Raw genomic sequence first — 20240 nt, forward strand, 5'->3', positions numbered from 1 at the left:
ATTTTATTTACTGAAAGCATGGCTTGGTTAAATTATTCCAATTCTAATTTTGGAAGCAGAACTCGGAAATCTGGGAGAAGCAAGCCTCAGGGAAAATTGAAGCATAAGCGAGAACAGGTGTGTTGTTATGTTACCCTTTGAAAGGGTATCGAAGGTGGGAAAAATGTTTACCATGGCACCTAAACAAACAGTGCATACTTTTGGACTCCCACTGTTGACACATGCAAGGCGTGCAATAATGCGAGCCACCGGGCGTGTTGTGGCCGTGTCAAAAGTATTTTGACTTGGAAAATTTAAATTTACCCCTATCCCTTAGCCAAAAACAAACTGACTTCGGCAGAAACAAAGTAAGAAAGCCATGAAAAGGGTTGTTATGCGGGGAAGCTGAGAAAGGTAAACACTGTTTGCCTGGCAACAAGTTTTTTATTGCTTACCAAATGAGCAAAAAGGGCGGCCTCCAAATATGGTAAACATCGCCGTGTTAAGTTTGCCAATTGGAACTTTTTATACGCCATACAAAGGCGGTCGGCAATAAAAATGCATTTTTTATTTGGCTTAGAGATTTATTCTTCCGAAAAAAGGGAGGGAGCACAAAACGCGAATTTCTATTTCTTTGCACTACGTGATTTGCAATTTTCCAATTTCCCAAGAGCCGAAAAATAAAGTTGCACCCCGTCCCTATCTCACCGACTCTGTTTCAGTTTGTGGTATATCAGGGCAAACACACACGCGGTTGTCCACACGGCAAATGTCGGCTGCCATTTGATTTTTCCTCAGCAATTTTATTTGCCAGTCGCGATGCGTATTTTATACATGACTACAGCGTATATTCACTAAGGAATAACGCTGGGGGAATTGTTTCGATCTTTAGCGATAGCAGAAAGATATTACATTTATTTTTAGAAGATGTAGCTTGAATTGATAATATCACGTATTTTTAAACTTAAGACAATGGTTACTTACAGCCGATATTGGTTATTTTCTGACGATAAATGGTTATGTGTAACACTTTTTGAGTTTAGTAATAACTATTACTATTTTTGTTTTAAGATACAATTTGTAACATTCAAATATATTTAAAATTTATATTTTATTTAATTATGTATATATTTTTAAGCCCTATTAAATATTTTTGTTTATTTTAAATTTTACGATAATATTTAATTTTTCCTATCCGCAAGCATTCCACAATCTATTTGGTAATATATTTTAGTCGAATTTCACTGTTGCTGCTGTCAGTGATTTGGTAGCATTTTGGCTTCGGTTTGTTTGCACTCCTGCATTTGTATTGCGTTTTATTTACGATTTCTAGCTGTCCCGGTTGTTGCTGGTGTTCGCGCATATCCCTGACGCGATATGCACTTCCTGGTCTGATACCTCAACTTTGTATTTCCGCCATTTCTTTCGGCTCTTCTCCAGGAGAAGGAGCTGAGGCCAAAGCCGTGGCCATATCTGCAGCTGGAGCACTGCGATTTCTATTTTAACGCTGCCAAGGCTGCGCTCGAGGCCAATAAATATTTTTTGGCGCACGCGATTTTTTGTCCTGCTTTTCTTGTTCCTTTTTATACCCGGTACTCGTAGCGGACAAAGGTATATTAAATCCGCTCAGATATATTTAACGAGCGGGAAAAATCAATTCGAAATATTTAGGTTATTAATATAATAGTATCTTGCCTTTATGAACTTTTGTACTTTCAAGACTTTCATGCAATTCTGAATTTACTCTATTTGCTTTGGGTAATAGCAAATATTTATTAACTCTTGGCTTTTACAAATTTTAATATAAAAATGGACTAACGTTAATGACTCAATACTTCTTACACTATGGACATTGCCGAAATAATCTTAATAAAAATTAATCCCAGAGTAACTCACGGTCCAAACTCTTAGAGGTTCCAAGTTTACTTTGCTTTTATTTTCCTTGCCTCGAGATGTTTCTGTTTCGGTTTTGGGTCTGGGCTTCGTCCTTCGTGTCCTGCTGCCATTGTCTGCCACACCATTTAATGTGTTTACTAGATAATCGAAATCATGGCAGTTTGCTGGTTTTATTTGTTGCATTAACACATTGCAATTGCAGACATGTGGGATGCCAAAGAAATTCGCTTTATTTGTCCTTAAGTTTGCCTTCTAATTAGAAGAGCAAATGCTCTCTATTACTCTTGAGCTTCCTCTATTTTTCCATTTTTGAGTGAGTCACACGAAAGTTGTGAAAATTATTAGCAAAGTTAATTTAAAGTCAAGAATAGAGCCTCCTTTAATTAATCTCGCTGCTCGTTACTGGCGGATGGAAGATAAAACCAGAAAACTTTCACAATTCGCACACGCACATAGCAGCTGATGTGATGTCAGGCGATAAACTTTCCAGGGCGGAGTTCAACTATTAATTACGTAACGGAAATGCAAATATTTCAGCCAATTTGTGCCCGCAACAAAACACAGTTACGTGCAACACTTGCCGGCTGATAATTAGCAAAAAGTTGCCACTAAAATAAAGTTAGAGCCAACTGTCTGATGACACCCTTTTCCCAGTGCAAACGTACCTGCGTCCTTGGATGGAAGGGGGCTTCCAAGGATCCTGCTCCTGCTGACAGGTGTTGCCAGCATTTTGCATATGTCTTCCTTCCAGTTCTGGCATCTGAGCTCCGGAAATTGCTGTCGGCACAACTTTCCTTTTTTCTTCACCCCGAAAGTGGCTGCTGCTGGGAGGAAAAACGATTTATAATTTAGCTAATTTGATACAAGATATTCGTCGGTGAGCGACTTTTTTCTGGATACCCATTTTAGCATGGCACTTTCCTCGATCCAAGGACGCCTTAACTTTTATCATACGGCAAATATTTGGCTTGCACTTTTATTGTTTGCCAAAGTTGGCCAAAGTACAAATGAATGGGGTAGACAAACTATTGAGCATTGTTTTACTTTTGTTCGAAAAAATGTTTGCTTGTTGCATTCGGAAAAGGGGAAGAATTTTTGTGTTGTTTACTTTTTGTAGCAACGATTTCGTAATGAGAAAAGTTTTTGGCATGGCAAAAATGTTGCCGTCTGGCGGGAGGGTTTTTGGGTTTTTTGGATTGCGATTTTACATTAAAATGGTTTATGGTATTTAAGACATATTCTGTTAGTATGCATACAAAATTGGTCAATACTTCAAATATAAACAAGAGAGAACGATATAGTCGGGTTGGTGTCCCGACTATTCAATACCCGTCACTCAGCTAAAGCGAGTGCGAACGCTGCACTCGGTTTGGTGTCCCGACTATCTCAGCTAAAGGAAATGCGAGGGAGATAGATATATAAACAATTTTGATTGCGTATCACTTTTTAAGTCTTCTACATTTCGATAGGTATAAATATACACAACAAAATTAAATTTCTACTTCTTGGAAATCTTTAAAGATGTGGGCGCAGGACACATTTTAAAATCGTAAGTGGGCGATTATGGGCGTTAGAAGAATATGTGGGGAAAATATTAACCTTCTAGCTTTTGTAGTTTCCGAGATCTCAGCGTTCATACGGACAGACAGACTTTTACTCTACGAGTAAAGGGTGTAAAAAAAAAACAAGAAAGGAAGCTCGCTTCGGCTAGCCGAAGCTTACATACCCTTGCAGATTTTTCCTATTAACTTACAAATCGAAAAATTTTAATTTTTCCTTCCATATGGCAGCTATATAATATAGTCGTGTATAGTAGGGTGTAAAAAAAACAAGAAAGGAAGCTCGCTTCGGCTAGCCGAAGCTTACATACCCTTGCAGATTTTTCCTATTAACTTACAAATCGAAAAATTTTAATTTTTCCTTCCATATGGCAGCTATATAATATAGTCGTCCGATTTTTGATTTTAATTCGAAATTCGAAAATATAAAAAAAAATCATATCCTACAGTAGAAGGAAATACAATAAAAACCAACGGAGTTATACATAGTTTCCATTTAATTTTAATTAAATATTTAATTCGAAATTCAGAAATATTTAAAATATAATATCCCCAAGAGTAGAAGGTAATATTTCAAAAACACCGAAGCTATAATTCGTTTTAACGTTTTTTTTCCGATTCATCCTATGGGAGCTATAAGATATAGTTGTCCGACTTGGTCGGTTCCGACTTATATACTACTTGCAATAGAAAGAAGACTTTTGGAAAAGTTTTAAGCCGATAGCTTCAAAACTGAGAGACTAGTTTGCGTAGAAACGGACAGACAGACGGACATGGCTAGATCGACTCGTCTAGGGTCTTAAAGAAAACAAATCGGTTTAATGAATGAAAAAGTGATGGAAAATACAAAAATATATATATATAATATATTATATTAGGTTAATTGAATTCTCATCGATGTCATATCGCGTTAAGTTCTTAAAAAAATAACCATTTTGGTTTAATAAACCAAAACGCACAATTGGGGTTCCAATATTAATACTAGTCTTCGTAATATTTTCTAATTTCGTTGTTTTTTTGTTCAAAACTTAAACTATTGAAAGCTTTGTCATTTTTTGTTCATTCCCTAAACAGAAATTAAAGTCAACATATATCAGTAGATGGCAATTCAACATAAGCTCCAAAATGGGACCACTTGGGAGCGACAAAAACGGCTCCTTTATCACGACTTGCTCAACTCCCATCTAGCTTTACTTTTCACAGACTCTCTGACATGTTGAATGCTGTTGCAACATGAACATGCTGGGTACGGCCATAAAACTCTTGTACCAATCCCAAAAGCCCACTCTCGAACAACCCCAAATATGTCATTACGCATACGCACTGTGGGCGGAAACTGGGCCGAGTTAAACAAATGCGAAAAAGTCGAGAGCCCGGGACTGAGATCGCCCAAAAAGCACACTGCGGCAATGCAAAAATTAATTTTCAGCCAACGGCCATGCAGCCAAAAATTTTCGACAGAAGCCGGCAACGCCTAATGTTAAGCAGGGCGTTGGGTTTTTTTCGGGGTTTTCGGAGTGGCGGGCCCAGGGTTTTTGGGCTTGGGTTTTCGGATGGTAATGTCGGTTCTCCCGACAGTTACAAGTGCTGGCTGCGACTTGCCAAAACAGCCATGGCCAGCGAGCCAAACAAGCCGCATTAATTAGTGGCCAAGGACATGGACATGGACATGGACACGGACGGAATCCTGGCTTCGTGCTCGCAGCTCCCTCATTTTACATTAACAATATTTTTTTCCGTCGGACTCTATCCCGCTGGCTCATGACAAATTGGACGTGCTCTCCCGAGTGTCCAAAGTGGCGAAGTTATTGCTACTCCAGTCGCCGGAGACCCCGCTTCCTTATCCTTTCGCATCCAACGCGGTGCATTTGTTTAGCGATATTGCCAGCCGGCAATGTCCCGCTGCAGATATGCATTGAGTGCATTAGTTGCATGTGTGTACACCCGGAAAAAAAGGATTGGTGGCAATAACTATTCTATTTTAGTTTAAACAAACCCAATTTAGAAAGCAAAATCTGTTTTGACCTTTTAACACTTGTTCAAGATTTGCTTTGCTTTTATATATAAACTTATATTGAATTTTAGCAATTCATAAAATTTTTTTAGAAGTAGTCCTTTTTTTGTAGTTTGCCAAAGGTTTTCTTTTAAATATATATTATGCGAATCTTAACCAAGTGTCATAAGGTCATAATCAAGTAGCATAAAATCAGTTTTATAAACGTGTCATAAATACCCTTTACTATATTTTATTCGGATGTGCTTAAATACACTATACAAATTTTATTTTTTCCAAAAAGATTTGTTTAATATTTTTAGTTTACCAAACAATATGGATCTTTTCTCGCAGTGCCTGATGAAGTGTTCACATCCAGATAGTTTGTGTGTGTGCGAACGCTCTGTATTTTGCGGCGACACTAAAAGCTATTTGTAAATTTCGCGGCTGCAATTATGTTTGCTGTGTCGTGTTGCCAACGCCGCCTCCCCTCCGCCGCCACCCACTTCGTCCACTTTGGGCGCACTTAGCACATATCTCTGGCCATCTCCCTCTGGCTCCACTTCCGGTTCCCTCGCACTTTTTTCTGGCCATGTGGCTTTGCTGGTTATTATTAGTTTGCTGTGGTTTTTTGGATGCGGCCGCTTCTGTCTTGCTGACCACATCGTGTATATATGCATGTAAACATGTAAATATTTACACCATCGTCCATAGCACTTTGCTCTCTGCAAGTGTTAGTGGGTCCCGACATTTTTAAAGCTTCGCCTGGAAATGGTCTGGCTTCATTTTTTTGGCACACTTTTCGAGTCACATTTACTTTTTTTCTTCTTATTATTGGCACGTTCACAGCTCAGATTTTTGTTGTTTCACATATTTCCATATTTCCATACTTTGATTAGTTTTGCGCATTATAAACAATCAAAGTGCGCCATTTTATATGCTTGAATTCATATTTGAATAAGCATTTATTTCGCTGAATAAATTACAATTCGTATGTCAGTTGTGCCTATCGGCTAGTGCTGAAAGTTATTTCCAAAATAGTTAACCAGAATTGCAGATATAACGAACAGCCATTGGTGAAATTATATTATGAAAATATTTCAATGTTGTTTCTGATGTGAAAACGTAATTTTAATGTGAATAGATGTCCTAAAATTACAGTAACAGTAAATTATACCTCATCTTTTTTTGAAACATACTGAAACCAGACGACTCACGTAAAAATAATGATTAAACTAACACCGCGCAAGAGAACACGACTACAGCTAAAATTTAAGGGAAACGTTAAATAATTTACCATTGTCTGTGTTAGCAGCTGCTGGGAGAACTTTACCTATAGGTTTACCTGAAATGTGCTAACAAATTATGTTCACACTTTAACGAAGGCCGAACTTCGACGCCTGGCCATATCGGCAGTCACTCGCCCACTATATCCCTCGCCTGGTTAGTGGGCCCCACAAATCATTCAGTGGCATGAATTATTGCTGGGGAGCTTAGAACGTGCTCACAGCGTTAAAGTGTCATTACTGGGCTTAATGAGTCAGCGGACTGCACAAAAAACGAGACAGAAACACATACACACAACGCTGGAATAAGATGCAAAAAATATGTGCAGAGAAGCCCGCAAAAAGAATAAAGAAGCCAAGGGCAACAGGATAGTAACAAATATGTAGCATGCAAACAGGGGCAAACTACATTGCTCTTTGTCTGCGTCTAATTTATGTTGCTAACGCTAATAAATAATACTTTTTCCTCCGACACTGTCGGTTTGCAATGAAGTAAGGAAAATGCTTCAGGATATCCTAATTATTAAGCTTTCTGAACATTATAAACTACAATTTCAATATTCCGCACATATTTTACAATTTATTTTCAGGTTAAAACACTAATATCATTAAAATAATATTTTTACTGTATTTGTCAAAATATATCCATATTATGAAAAAATTTTAATTTATATGTAATTCTGTAATTTTATTATAATTAAGACAATTTTTAATTAATTTACGAGAAGACCAAAAAACGGAATAATATTTTTATAACCACAGTATGCAAGAAACATTTTACTTATAACCCATTTTGTTTAAATTAAACAGGTTATTTTTTAAGTGACCACAATTTCAGCTGCTGATTAGCCACATCTTCATGTGTACGAGCGAACCTATTAACACTGATACGTCACGCTGCCTGTGGCTAAGTGCAGTATCAAGCATCTTGAGGCTGTGGAGCCAGGGGCACTATCGCCACATAAATTGCGGCACCCAAAATGCATAAACCAAGCATGTCGCGCAATCATTTTCAGCTGCCACGTGCCCCGGCATACATTTCGGGCACTTTATGGGGGCAGAGTGGAGTTTTGGCCTCATGCTACTTTGGCCAAAAGGGAACAAACAAATGGCCAGCGGCGGATGGGATGGGAGTGGCTGGAAAAATTTTAAAGCTGATTACTCAATAACTTTACTTGGGAGTGCATAAAATGCGGAGCATATCCTTCGAGTGCATAACTCCTTCGGCACTCCGTTCGCTGGAGAGCAGGAGCAGAGCTTTCAGCTGCCTGCAAGTCGCTTTATGTGCACTTAAATTGTGTTTGTTATTAAAGCCGGCGAGGATGCAGCTCCTCCGGAATCTGCTGCTGTTGTTTTCACTTGGACCAAATGAAATTTATGCTCAAATTGAGTTGCGTCCGTGTGCGTCGAAGTGTTTTGCAGGTAAAACGCAGTCAACGGCTCCCCCTTGGCAACCTTTTTCACGTAATTTGTGACACTTAAGTGAATAATTTATGCTTGCAACATAATTGAGTTGCACCTGCCTCCGTTTTCTGTCTTGACTACAACAGCAACCTTTCTTAGTGCCAAGCACTTAGAGGTCAGATGTGTACAAGAATGTATGAAAGACATTTGCGAGCGTGTACAAGTTGTGGACAACTTTCTATAAATATTTAAAATATTCGTATATCTACTTAGATAAATACTTTCTTATAAATGCTTTTAAAACTTTGAAAGTTAAATTTAAATTTTCTGACCGTATTTCAAATATGGAATTTTTAGTTTTGAAAAAATTTGCACTGTTTCTTGTGTTATAATGCATTGTAAATATCTTTCAAAATAGTTTTCAATAATTTAAAGTTAATATATCGTAAAAATTTAGAGCTATGAAATTTTTCAACACCCATTGTTTGATAGGAAAAATATACATAAACAGAGGGCATACTCAAAAATGCAAACTTCAGACTTACAAAAAGTACTCGCTATCAATCAACGTTAAACAAACGAAGTTTATAAATATTTACATACAATTTGATGTTATTTATTTATTTCATTTTCGGCTCAATTTCCATTGAAATTTAACACAATTTATTTTTCATCAGCATGAGTTATTCAATTTGGAAATTAGGAATAAACTTTTTGCGCCATGAGCTTCAAAGTCACTCCAACGAGCTCAAAATAGCAGATATAAAAATATTCATACAAAAAACCGTTGAGTTTGTGGAGATCCCCACCTAATGGCCAGAGATTCAAACAATGAAATCCCGCGTCCGCACATAAACCAGAATCTTTTATTACGTTCTTATTTTATTATTTAAATGTACAGTAAATTCAATTAGGCCGCAGTTAAAAACAACGGACGCGAAAAAAGGTGGAATACATGCACATAGCTGAAATTCAATTACAACCGCTAATGCCACTTGTATTGCCTGAAGCCCCGACCACAGACTGTTCAGCTCTAAATACCTGTAATCCGGCAAATTTAATTTGATAAAAGTTGAACTTCAATAAGCGCCAAAGTTGCCATGGTCGTCGCCCATTATAATTGTGGTCGTTGTGTGTGTGCTGACCACTTTTTGTTAAGCGGCCGCCGCAGTTCAGACCGCAAACAAATATGATCAGACATCCGACGAGTGACTGCGATAAGCAACAAGCAAAGGGGGAGAAAAACCCCTGCGACAAGTGGCAACACGGCGGATGAATATAGCTTATGCAGGCAAACACAGCCAGGAACGCACCTACACACTGACACAAGGGAATATTAAGCTAAAAAAACATTTATATGCGCTGCATACTTTTCTGCGGTGGCGGAAAAAATTCCTCGTCATTTGAACTGTTAACAAAAAACAAACGCCAAACTTTTAGTGCGAAAATATGTAGCGTCCGAAACAAATTAAATTAAGTGTCTACTTGGTGAAAATGCAGTTAAAAGCCTTGGTCAGGATAAGCATACTTTTTTCTATCACTTACACCATTATACCAGACTTTAAAAAATAAATTAAACATTCGGTGTCCAAAACTGAAAAAAGTTGAGGAATTGAAACCAAATAAACATACCATTTGTATTTTTTTATATTATATGCCAACAAGTATTAAAAATGTCGTTGCTATAAAATGCATTTTTATGTTGGTTTGCAAAACATACTGTCATTTTCAGTTTAGCAATTTGAACAAGCAATTTACAAACTGATTGAAAAACTGGCATTTAAGAAGTTTCAATATGATGAATTTTGTTTTAACTAATTGAAGAAATGCAACCCAATAGTCCAAGTGTCAGCATGTGTATTTTTGTTGCTTATTTTTAGAAAGTTCGCTTGAATTGGCTAAAGTAGGTTTTATTCAATCCCTTCGCTAAAAATGAAAACCTGACTTTATGCACAAATTCATTAAAATCAAATTGAAAAAATATTTAATCAAACGCCAGCGCCAGGAATAGAAAGAGGAATGTGTAAAACGAGAAATCGCATTCTCAAACAATTTTGTGCAACGGAAAAAATTCTAATTTATTGAGTTAACGCCCATTTTTACACCCTGTGCACATAAACGGGATCCAGGCGCTAACCCCTCCCGGAAAATCCCCCTTCAGGAACCCCCCATCCGTTGGTCACGCCCGGCCGCATGCCACAGCCATGACCATAACACAGTCTAATTCTGAACAAAAAAAATTTATATATAGGAAAAATTTAACGAAAAATTGCCCAACTCTCTGCGACTACCCCGCCGGTCAGCGAAATGAAATTTTCACGTTGCTGATGGGAACACGCATCCCGAACACACGGCGAACGAACCCCTTTTGCATTTACCACACAAACATTTTGGCCGTGATCCGGCAAAGCCCTACTGCCTAAAAAAAACGAATTAAAAACTTGCAAAAATTTTAATGGAATTTTTTTTTCATTCTTTCTACACTCCCACGCTCCCGGGTGTCATCCTGCCCCTCGTTGTTGGCGGTGGCATTGCGGAAATTGTTGTCCCCTTTGATTGTCAAGCGTCGGCTTACACACATAAATGTCACATCAGCACATAGCCTTCCAAGTGGGTGGAAGGGTTGGCCGTAGCTGCATGCTGATGGCTCTGCCCGGTGTTAGCCGTATAGATGAACGAAAAAATAAACGTTTATAAAACCGACAGGTTTGGTAAATCGCCGTCTCCAACTGACACTAAATTAAAGCTTTAAGCGGATCTTCGACACGAAAGTGCACATATTTTAAAATACATCTGAAATTAGGAAAGGCTGAGACGTATAATGAAAAAATTACAATGATCTACATTACATGTTGTTCTATGACGACGAAAAAATGTTGTCTTGCCATTTAAACTAACATTTATAAAATAATATTTGTACAATACATTTAATATCAATTGTTTTATTTATTTATAGACCCTGTAAGATCGAACCAATGATAACCCTAGAAACAGCATATTTCAAATTAAACAAATAACATCTCACACTTAAAATAACCATATCATATGTACAGAGTATTTACAAAAAATTAAGATCATCCAAATCTATGGAATTGAGACAGTTAAAGCTATAAAACCCTATTATTGATGCACTGCATCTACAGTTCATTCGGCGCGTAGAAACTGTTCCAAACTGATTCGATTTTCTTCAGTTCTGGAAGAGCTTTCACTTCGAACGGCTCCGTAATATTAAGGCACTTGAAATCCGTTTCGTTTTCGAGGGGAGCGAATTTAAGAGTCCTTATACTTTCGCAATTGGGATCACTGTTGGCGGCGAAACTCGTCCAAACGTCGACCATTCCTGTGATAACCTTATATTCCGGGGAGTCTGGCGCGGATTGGTGTGACAACATGCTGTGGAATATATAGCCTAGATCGTCGCCATGGCAGACACCTCGCATTTGATGGCCACAGAGGACAATCCTAATGGGATTGCACAATTTGGAATCGTGATCGAAGCGATATAGATAGGTGGGAGCACTGGACTGGCGGACTCGAGTCAGAGCCGCCCTATAAATAGGGTGCCAGAATTCGCGGTATGAGCACAGTTCCAGGAACTTCATCATGTTGGCCTGGTTGCAGGGTTCATCGCCGAAATACGCCTTCTTCAACTGCAGCCCGTAGTTTTCGCGCAGTTTGGGATCCAAGTTGGGGCTAAGATCGCTCGGCAGCATATTCTTGCAGTTCCCCACCTCATCTAGGGTGGCTGAACGCCTGGAAACCTCTGGAAAAAGATAGTTAATTATGCTGACTTGTGTCATATAGGGATTCACGCACCTGGATAGAAAAGCAGCCCCTCGAAGCTCGTGCCTCCGAACATCATGGGTATCCTGTGGCTCCAGCTGTTTTTCATCAGTTCATGGGGTTGTTTATCAATCACCGTGTGATCGGTGGTGTAGGGTTCGATAACGGGTCCAAAGGCAAACATAATGCGATGATGCTTCTCGTCATTGCTGAGGACCGGGCCGGAGGCCTTCACAATTTCCCCGCCATTCACCGACTTCAGAAACTCAAAGATGGCCTTCTCCTTGTTGTCACCCGTGTAACCCAGTTTCTGGGCCAGTCGGTAGGCCCAATCTTTCCTCGGCGGCCTCGTCCAGGGACACAGAACACTGCCCGACATGACGATCGCTTTGTGGATAAGTCCCTCGGTTTGTGGGCTTAGGGTAAGGAAGTGAGTGGAAGCTCCTCCGGCACTTTCGCCAAAGAGTGTGACATTGCTGGGATCACCGCCGAAGGCTTCGATATTTTGCTGCACCCATCGAAGGGCCAATAACTGATCCTTGAGACCGGCGTTTCCGGGCACATCTAGCTGAGGATCATCCAAGCTCAGGAAGCCCAAGGCTCCCAGTCGATAGGCCACAGTGACTATGACCACATCCTTCGACATAAAGAAGTCGGGACTGTACATATCGCGGGAGGCCTCTCCAACTTGGAACCCTCCTCCATAGATCCAAACCATCACGGGACGAAGTTTGTTCGGTTGCAACTTAAAGGAAAAAGTTAGTACTCAAAACTGATAAGCAACAATGGAATAATTCAAAACTTACATCTTTAACGTACACATTCAAGTAGAGACAGTCCTCTGAGCCCGCGTACTTTCGAAAAAAGGGGTGTGTTTGCAGGGGCTTCTCTGCCGCAGAAGTGCAGTCCAATTCCCGGTCCCATGGTTCCACTGGCTCGGGGGCCTTGAAACGGAGATCTCCCAACGGGGGCTTCGCGAAGGGTATCTTCTCGAAACTGAAGTAGCTCCCTCCCCAGATGGTGTTCCGCTTCACTCCGCGCACTGGTCCAAGCTTCGTCTTTATCACAGAATATATAGTGGTGGCCAACTTGCGCTGTTCATACTTGAAACTGAGCACCCTGTAAAGAAAATTATGGATTAATATTAAAGTTTAAAGATTTCATTGAGATATAATATTATAATTTAATAAAATGAAATGATAAATATAAAACCCTTGCAGAGGGTATTAAAATTTCAGTACGAAGTTTGCACCGCATTGAAGGAGACGTTTTTGACTCTATAAAGTATATATGTTCTTGATCAGCATCACTGGACGAGTCGATCTAGCCATGTCTGTCTGTCCGTCCTTCTGTTCGTCCGTCCGTCGGTCTTTCCGTCCGTCGGTCTGTCCGTTTGTCTGTCCTTCCGTCCGTTTCTACGTAGTTTTAAAGCTATCAGGCTGAAACTTTTTAAATACTTCCTAATTTCGAATTTAATTTTATCAAAATTACACGACTTTATACTATAGCTATACTATCGGAAAATGAATGGTTTTTATTGTACTTTCTTCTACTCTGGGAAAAGCCTTTTATTATATTTCAGAATTCCTAATTAAATTTTAAAACAATCGGTTTGGCTGCACCATACCTCATTCTAATAGGTAAAAAAAGTTGCTGATTAATAATGAAATAATTACTGGTTTTATGGGATCGTAAAAACCATATGAAGTGGCTTGCAAACTTCTTGGAAGTGTTATAATACCCACTGGCCTGTTTAAAGTGAGCCACTCTTCAAAATATTTATATAATAATGTCTGCGAATCTAATCCGGTCAGCGGCAGTCACGCATTGGGGACATGACCACAGTAAACACTCAACGGCGAGCACCAATAGCAAACTGCCGGCGAACCACTTTCAATGTCGTTGGAGGTCTTTGCTGCTTTGAAAGTCTGGCGAACTGTCAACGGCTTTTGACCAACCTCAACGCTTCACGTTTTGCATGCACGACCAGTCCGCTATTTTCTATAACTCTCCTTTGTTTTGTGCCTGAGATTGTTTGTTTCTCATTTTTATGGCTAATTTGTGGGTGGGCGTGAGGCGGTTTATTGCAGTTAATGGCCTATTTTTATCTGTTCACACTGCGCACCTTCGATTGAGGCCCAAGTCGTATATTTAACTGGCATTCTGCAAATGCACTGACATAGTTTGAATCAACATCATTGCACACGAATGCATACAAATCGGTAATTACCGCTGGAATCGAGAGAAAGGCGAGATCAGATTGTTCAGCAGATTGGATGGTACGTGACTGCTGTGGGTCTGTGAAAGCCACCATCCAATATTACGCCTTTCAACATTTCGATTATTAAAACATTTCTTGCCAGTGTATTTTGCCTCAGATGGCCTAACACCTGAAATACCCAGTAGCAGACTTAGCCGAGCGTAACAAATGAAGGTAATAAATTAAGACTAATTCGCTCACTTAACCTAAAGTTTAACACTCTTTTATGTGGAAAACTCATTCAAATTGCTGAACTTTTCATTCATCAAAAATAAACCTAATCTTATCAGCATTCGACAACCAATCAATACAGTAAGAAAAGGCGAACAAACATATGCACAAAAGTGCGACAAAGTTGTAGTACACTTTAAGTATTTAAAAGTCATGGGCCTAGGCAACAAAATATAAACGAATGGTATGACTAACAAAATAAACGAGACAGCTTTTAAATCAGTCAATGGAAAAACTGTAAATGTTTATGTACACTCATAAAAAAAATCGCCATTGATTCAAGAAATTCGCCATTGATTCAAGAAAATCGCCTATGATTTTCAGCCAACGGCGATTCGCCATTAATAATGGGAAATAATTTTCTTGAATTTACGGTTTCGCCTTTCTAAAAATCATTACCAATTTTTCTGAATTTTACGGCAAAAAACCCTAAAATTAAGAAAAATTTGCTTAAAAATAGAAAAATAAAAGTATATTTGTTTATAACTTTTTTTTTAATTTTGTCCGACTGATTTTTTATCACTTTTGCATTTAGGTTTGTTAACTAAGATGAAACCTTTCATGTTTTAATGACAATCATATCGTGACAATAGGGTACATTTTTATTTATTTATTTATTTAATTTAAATTCAAATTTATTATAAATGTTTATTAATTACAATGCATTTTAAGTACAGAAAAAACTTTTTGTAAACATATAAAAGACTTAAGGAAAAATTCTTACCTCGACCTGAACTCGGACTCGCGACCGCTCACACCATAGACAGACATCTTAACCACTCGGCCACGCGTGCTTCTTGCAATGCAATGGCTTAAGATGCCTAAAGTGTTAACGGTCGTATTATTGGTATACCAATTACAATTACTTTAATTAAATCTTGTTAACAACAGTTTTAACAATTTAAGGAATGGAAAACCAAAACAAAAGATTTTTTATACGAAAAAAAAAAACAATAACTATTAAAAAAAAAAATCAGACTCGTCCCTGCGTGAAGTCGAACCGCGGTTTCCGCGGCGACTTTTGTACACTTGTTTAGTGTCCGAACGCCTCTAACAGATAGGCCACCATACTAGAACACTAAAAAATTACACAACGTTCCTAAAAAATAGGTATTTATTCTCTAGAATCAAAGGCGATTTCGCCATTAACTCAAGAAAAAAGTCCGGAAAATATTGCCATTAATCCAAGAAAATATCGCCATTAATCCAAGAAAAAAATCAACTATTCTTCTTCTTATTCATTTTATAAAAAATTTTATGGCAAATTTCCATAAACTTAAGAAAATTTTTCTATAATCTAGAAAAATTTTCTTAATTCAATGGCAATTTGAAATCACGGGCGATTTTCTAAAATTAAGGGCGATTTTTTTTCTGAGTGTATTTATTCAGAAATTTATCTACCGGGCTCAGAAATGCCCAGCTATACGAAATCGGGGTTAAAGCTGTCGTGTCATGCTCATAGAGCAGAAATCATGGTATCACCTGAAAGTGAAATGAACCCTGTACCCGGGGAACTTATCAGTATAATTCCGCATGCGATTATATTGGCAAACAAACAATTAACTTGTCTCAGTGCTATAATATAGCGAACGTGTATCCATTAATATATGGGTTTAACTAGCAGGGAATATTAAAGCTGTTAACGAGTGCAAAAATAAACGATTACGAAGGTATAAGTAGCTTTATCTGTCATTTAAATTAAAACCAGAGTTATGAGTCGTAATAAAATTTAACTTAAGAACAATACGGCGAAGACTTCAAAGATGTATTTATATCTTTATATTCGTTTATCCTATTTTAATTTAGTGTTTATGTACAAGTGTAGGAGTCAGCCTAAAAAACTCCTAACTGACCTAACCCACTTCTTTGATTTCCTCAATTGAAAAGCCACATAGACAAATAGTGATAAATAAATATAGATACACGCAATTAACACGATTGTGTGTGGCTGTGCAATAATTTATGTTAAAAATACTAACTACCCGCAAAACTGCTAATAAACCTGTGAAAACGTGCAAAAAATAGTAAACACAAATCAAAATAACAAAAAAGACTAACGAATGCCGCAACAGTGGAAGCATCGCTGAATCATGGGCGAAAAACAAAAGGGGAAAACAAAAGCGAAGAAAACAAAACGGACAGAAATGAGCCAGAGAAGAAGCAGCATCATTAAGTTTATGCAAAACAACAGAAAACAAGCAACATTCAAACAAAAAAACCAACCCGCAGCAAAGTTTGCGCAACAATTTCACCAACGCAAGACACATAAATTGATGTGTGTACAGAGTACACAGTGAAAAAATCATTAATTAAAAGAAATGAAATCACTAGCCAATTCAAATATGTAAAAAGTCTTAAAATAAGTTTTAATATTGTTATTCATTTTACTACGGTAAAAGTATCTCTCGGTATCAAGACTTAATGTTTCAATTTGACATTCAGAAAATGTAACATAATTAAAAACTTTAATTTATTTTGGAAATAAATATTTACTTTAAATATATATAATTTTATTTTTTCGGACCATATTGATAAAATCGTATAGAAAATGTATGCTCTAAATTTTAAAATTAAAAAGTTATTAAAAATATTGTTTCAAATAAAATGTGATTTTTTTACATTTATTTTTATAATTTTCTTATTATTAACATGATATTATTACGGATTAATACGATGCCTTCTTTAAATATGGACTTATTTATGATAAACATTTTAAATTGAAATAAGCTGTTCTAAATAAAAATTTTAAAAATATCAAAAGCTTGCAGGGAAAACAAATTTCGAAAGGGAAAACGGCAACCAATTTCCCCAGTGCATATGTGTGCATTTGTATGCATGCTAGGCAGAAGTTATTGCAAAACCAAGACGCGAGACCTCAAAACACAGAAAACCGTTTAACGCTCCACGAGAAACTGAGACTGGGAAAACTCACTTAAAGGTCAGCTTCAGTATATCCATAAAGCGGGTTGCCATTTCGTATGACTTTTGGCGCACAACTTTTCATGAACACCCAAAACACACTGGTTACTTATGTTTAGCTATATACGCTTCGATAACGAGCGCCGATTCGGGGAAAGTGTCACAATAAACTCGAAGCTATCGAAGTTAATACGACCGGCTAGAAAAAAACGATCGGTGATCGGTGAACGGAACAAATAAAGCGCTCTTCAAGAGCGTGCTGCACCAACTGACCGATGCCTCGCGATTGGGGTCTTACCATGACGATGATAATCCCACTCACCGAACTCTCTCCCTCTCAATGTTTTCCAACTGCGGAAGCGTTTCTCACCTGAATCAGCTGTTTCGTGCATAGCTCTCTGCTCTTAAAAAATACCGGTTATATGGTTCCCCTTCCGATTTTTCTTTACTGTTATGATTCCGCTTTGTATACAAGTTACTTTACCGTATTACACTTTTATTGTCTCGCATAAAACTATGTAATAGAGAGAAGAAAGCGTTTCCGACCGCAAAGATACATAATTATAAGATTATTGATCAGAACTTTTATTTACCAATCGCAATCACCATCGTGCAATATGCAAGTGTAAAATAAGTTATTAAAATAGTTCTTGCATCTCATATCAAAACATTAGAATTTTTAGAAAGATTTTTCAAAATTATTAAATTTAGTACAGGGTATCTTATGCTTGAGCACATTTATTAAATAGATATCTCTCGTTGCTGGCAATACTGAAGCTGAGTTGAAGCTTTTATTTGAAAAGCTCTTCGTGCTAATACGAAATGCTGAATGTTGTGACACTATCCCACAAGTAATGATGATCAAGCTCTTAAATTCAATATTAAAGCCAAAAAACCAACGCCCCAAGCACACTTGGCTAAACCTTGAAAACGAACTTGGCTAATTTACCATTCCTAACTATTATTTAAGCTTTCTGAGCCCTCCTAATGAGATTGATGTAGAACTTCATTGCGAAAAACAATGATATTTCCCTTCTTACAAACTGATCTTAAACACAAGAAGTCGCATTAATCATAGGGGCAATGAAACGAACATTTCTCTAAAAAGTTAATCAAACTTATTATGGAGATTTTCATTTCGTAGGCTTTTCAATTGAAGTGAATAGTACGCTTAACCATACAAAATTATTCTCCTTTATTTTATTTATTTATTTGTTGCCATATAAATCCTTCCTTATTGCAATATTTTTTCATTTAAAAGTACATCAAATGAACATATGATATATGAAGAATTCAACCAACTGATAAAGGAATACTTTGCAAATACCTAAGAAATATTCTTCTAGAGATAAGAAAATGTGTGACAGTAGAATCATACTGATTATAAATACACCGTTAAGCCTTATAAAAAGGTAACCAAGCATTTTCCCAAAATAAGTTAAAAGCGAATAAAGTTCGAACTATTCACCGTTTTGCGCTGTGCAATCACAAACGAAGCTTAACTGTAATAGTGAGTGTGACAGTGAACTTGACTTTTTGGAACTAAACAAAGCCAGTGACATTTGTCAATAAAAAACTGTCCACGGTGCTGAAAGATAATTTATTTATTTACAAATGATTGGGCTTTATTGGGCTGTGTGTGTATGGGTTAAAAGTCGAAGTCATCTGATGCGGTGTAGTGCTCTTCACTTTCAGTTACAACTGTGTCGGCTTCGGCGGATGGTACATCATCACACAATGTATAGTGTATATTTGCAGCAATTAAATAAAAGCTGAAAGCAATTTTATCCATTTTATATAAGTGTTTAGTGTATGAAAAGACCTACCTGAGCAACAAGATAATTTTTAGTATGGCATCCATTTCGACCAGACGAGCAGAGAGTCCCAAATATAACTGATATTCAGATGCATGATCAGAAATAGGAAAACCATGTCAGCCAAGCGGGTTGGATTACACTAACTATTAGCACTTAGCAGCTGATTCACAGCTGTAGGCACAATCGCCGGCACTAAGTCGACCAGATCAAACAAATTTTGATTACTCTGCTTTGACATTCACTTTGAACAATATTATACAATTATTAGAGCTAATCACCGCAACAACCAAATGCGAGGAATAAAGGTTCCAATTAGCGAGATATTAGTCACGCTGTATTTGATCTCGCGATTTGTATTAGGTATTAAATTTTCGCATCAACGCATATGCGATAATTTATAGTAATTTTGTTGGTCTGATAACTCACATGAGGACCAGACTGAAATTTGTGACGCAGACCTAGACCTATGTTTCCGATGGGAAGTTTTATGGACGTGATAATGAAAATGCAGCCCCATGTTGAGTTTGCAGATTTCACTAGGGTTCAGCTGTCATACTTACTGTTGTATATAATCCCAGTTGGTAAAGACTCGCGGAACAGTTTTATTCGGGATGAGGCTAAAGTTTCTCAGACTTGTCAGAAATATCCAGTACCTTCTCATTTCGGTTGTGTGAATACAATGGCAAAGCACTTTCGTTATATTTTATTTCTTTGTTTCAAAATACAAAGGAATTTATTTTTTATTTTTTCATAAAATATGGATTTTTACATTTTCAAATTTCATAGTTAATTTGCATCACATGACTTTGAAGCTTTTCGACAATAAATTTGTGTTTCCAACAGACTCGGATACATAGAGAATTCGTAGGCAAACTAATTTAAACCAGCCGACTTAAATCGTTATCTTCTTGTAGACACTCATAAACGACTCCATATAAATAGTTTTTGTTTGGTTTCTTTTTCATATTCTAAAAATGATGTAAAACTTGGACAGGTTTTCTGCTTGTTCAAATATAACATTTTACCAAAAACAACCTATGCATACAAAAGGCTAAATATCTAAAAAGACTTAGGCTAAGAATATAAATAAATTGGTTACGGTTAACTAGTTGT

The 20240-nt window shown here is 37.4% G+C and overlaps 2 protein-coding genes across 3 annotated transcripts; both read right to left on the bottom strand.

Moving 5' to 3' along the window:
* Positions 1–11043: 11043 nt before the first annotated feature.
* Positions 11044–19819, bottom strand: alpha-Est10 (alpha-Esterase-10). 2 transcript variants are annotated; one of them, XM_017157653.3, is made up of 4 exons: positions 19688–19819; positions 12707–13019; positions 11934–12645; positions 11044–11880 (listed from the first exon to the last, which is right to left on the bottom strand). In XM_017157653.3, exons 1-4 carry the CDS (start codon positions 19786–19788, stop codon positions 11255–11257), a joined length of 1752 nt encoding a protein of 583 aa, XP_017013142.3. In that variant the 5' UTR covers positions 19789–19819; the 3' UTR covers positions 11044–11254. The 2 variants fall into 2 exon arrangements, with proteins under 2 accessions (XP_017013142.3, XP_017013141.3); XM_017157652.3 differs by lacking the exon at positions 19688–19819 and adding an exon at positions 17324–17582.
* On the bottom strand, positions 18892–19223 carry LOC108068227 (uncharacterized). The gene is made up of 2 exons (XM_017157655.3): positions 19137–19223; positions 18892–19082 (listed from the first exon to the last, which is right to left on the bottom strand). The coding sequence occupies exons 1-2, from the start codon at positions 19169–19171 to the stop codon at positions 18959–18961; spliced, it is 159 nt and encodes a 52-aa protein (XP_017013144.1). The 5' UTR covers positions 19172–19223; the 3' UTR covers positions 18892–18958.
* Positions 19820–20240: the final 421 nt, after the last annotated feature.

This window comes from Drosophila takahashii, chromosome 3R (assembly GCF_030179915.1).
Source record: "Drosophila takahashii strain IR98-3 E-12201 chromosome 3R, DtakHiC1v2, whole genome shotgun sequence".
Classification (NCBI taxonomy): Eukaryota; Metazoa; Arthropoda; class Insecta; order Diptera; family Drosophilidae; genus Drosophila; species Drosophila takahashii.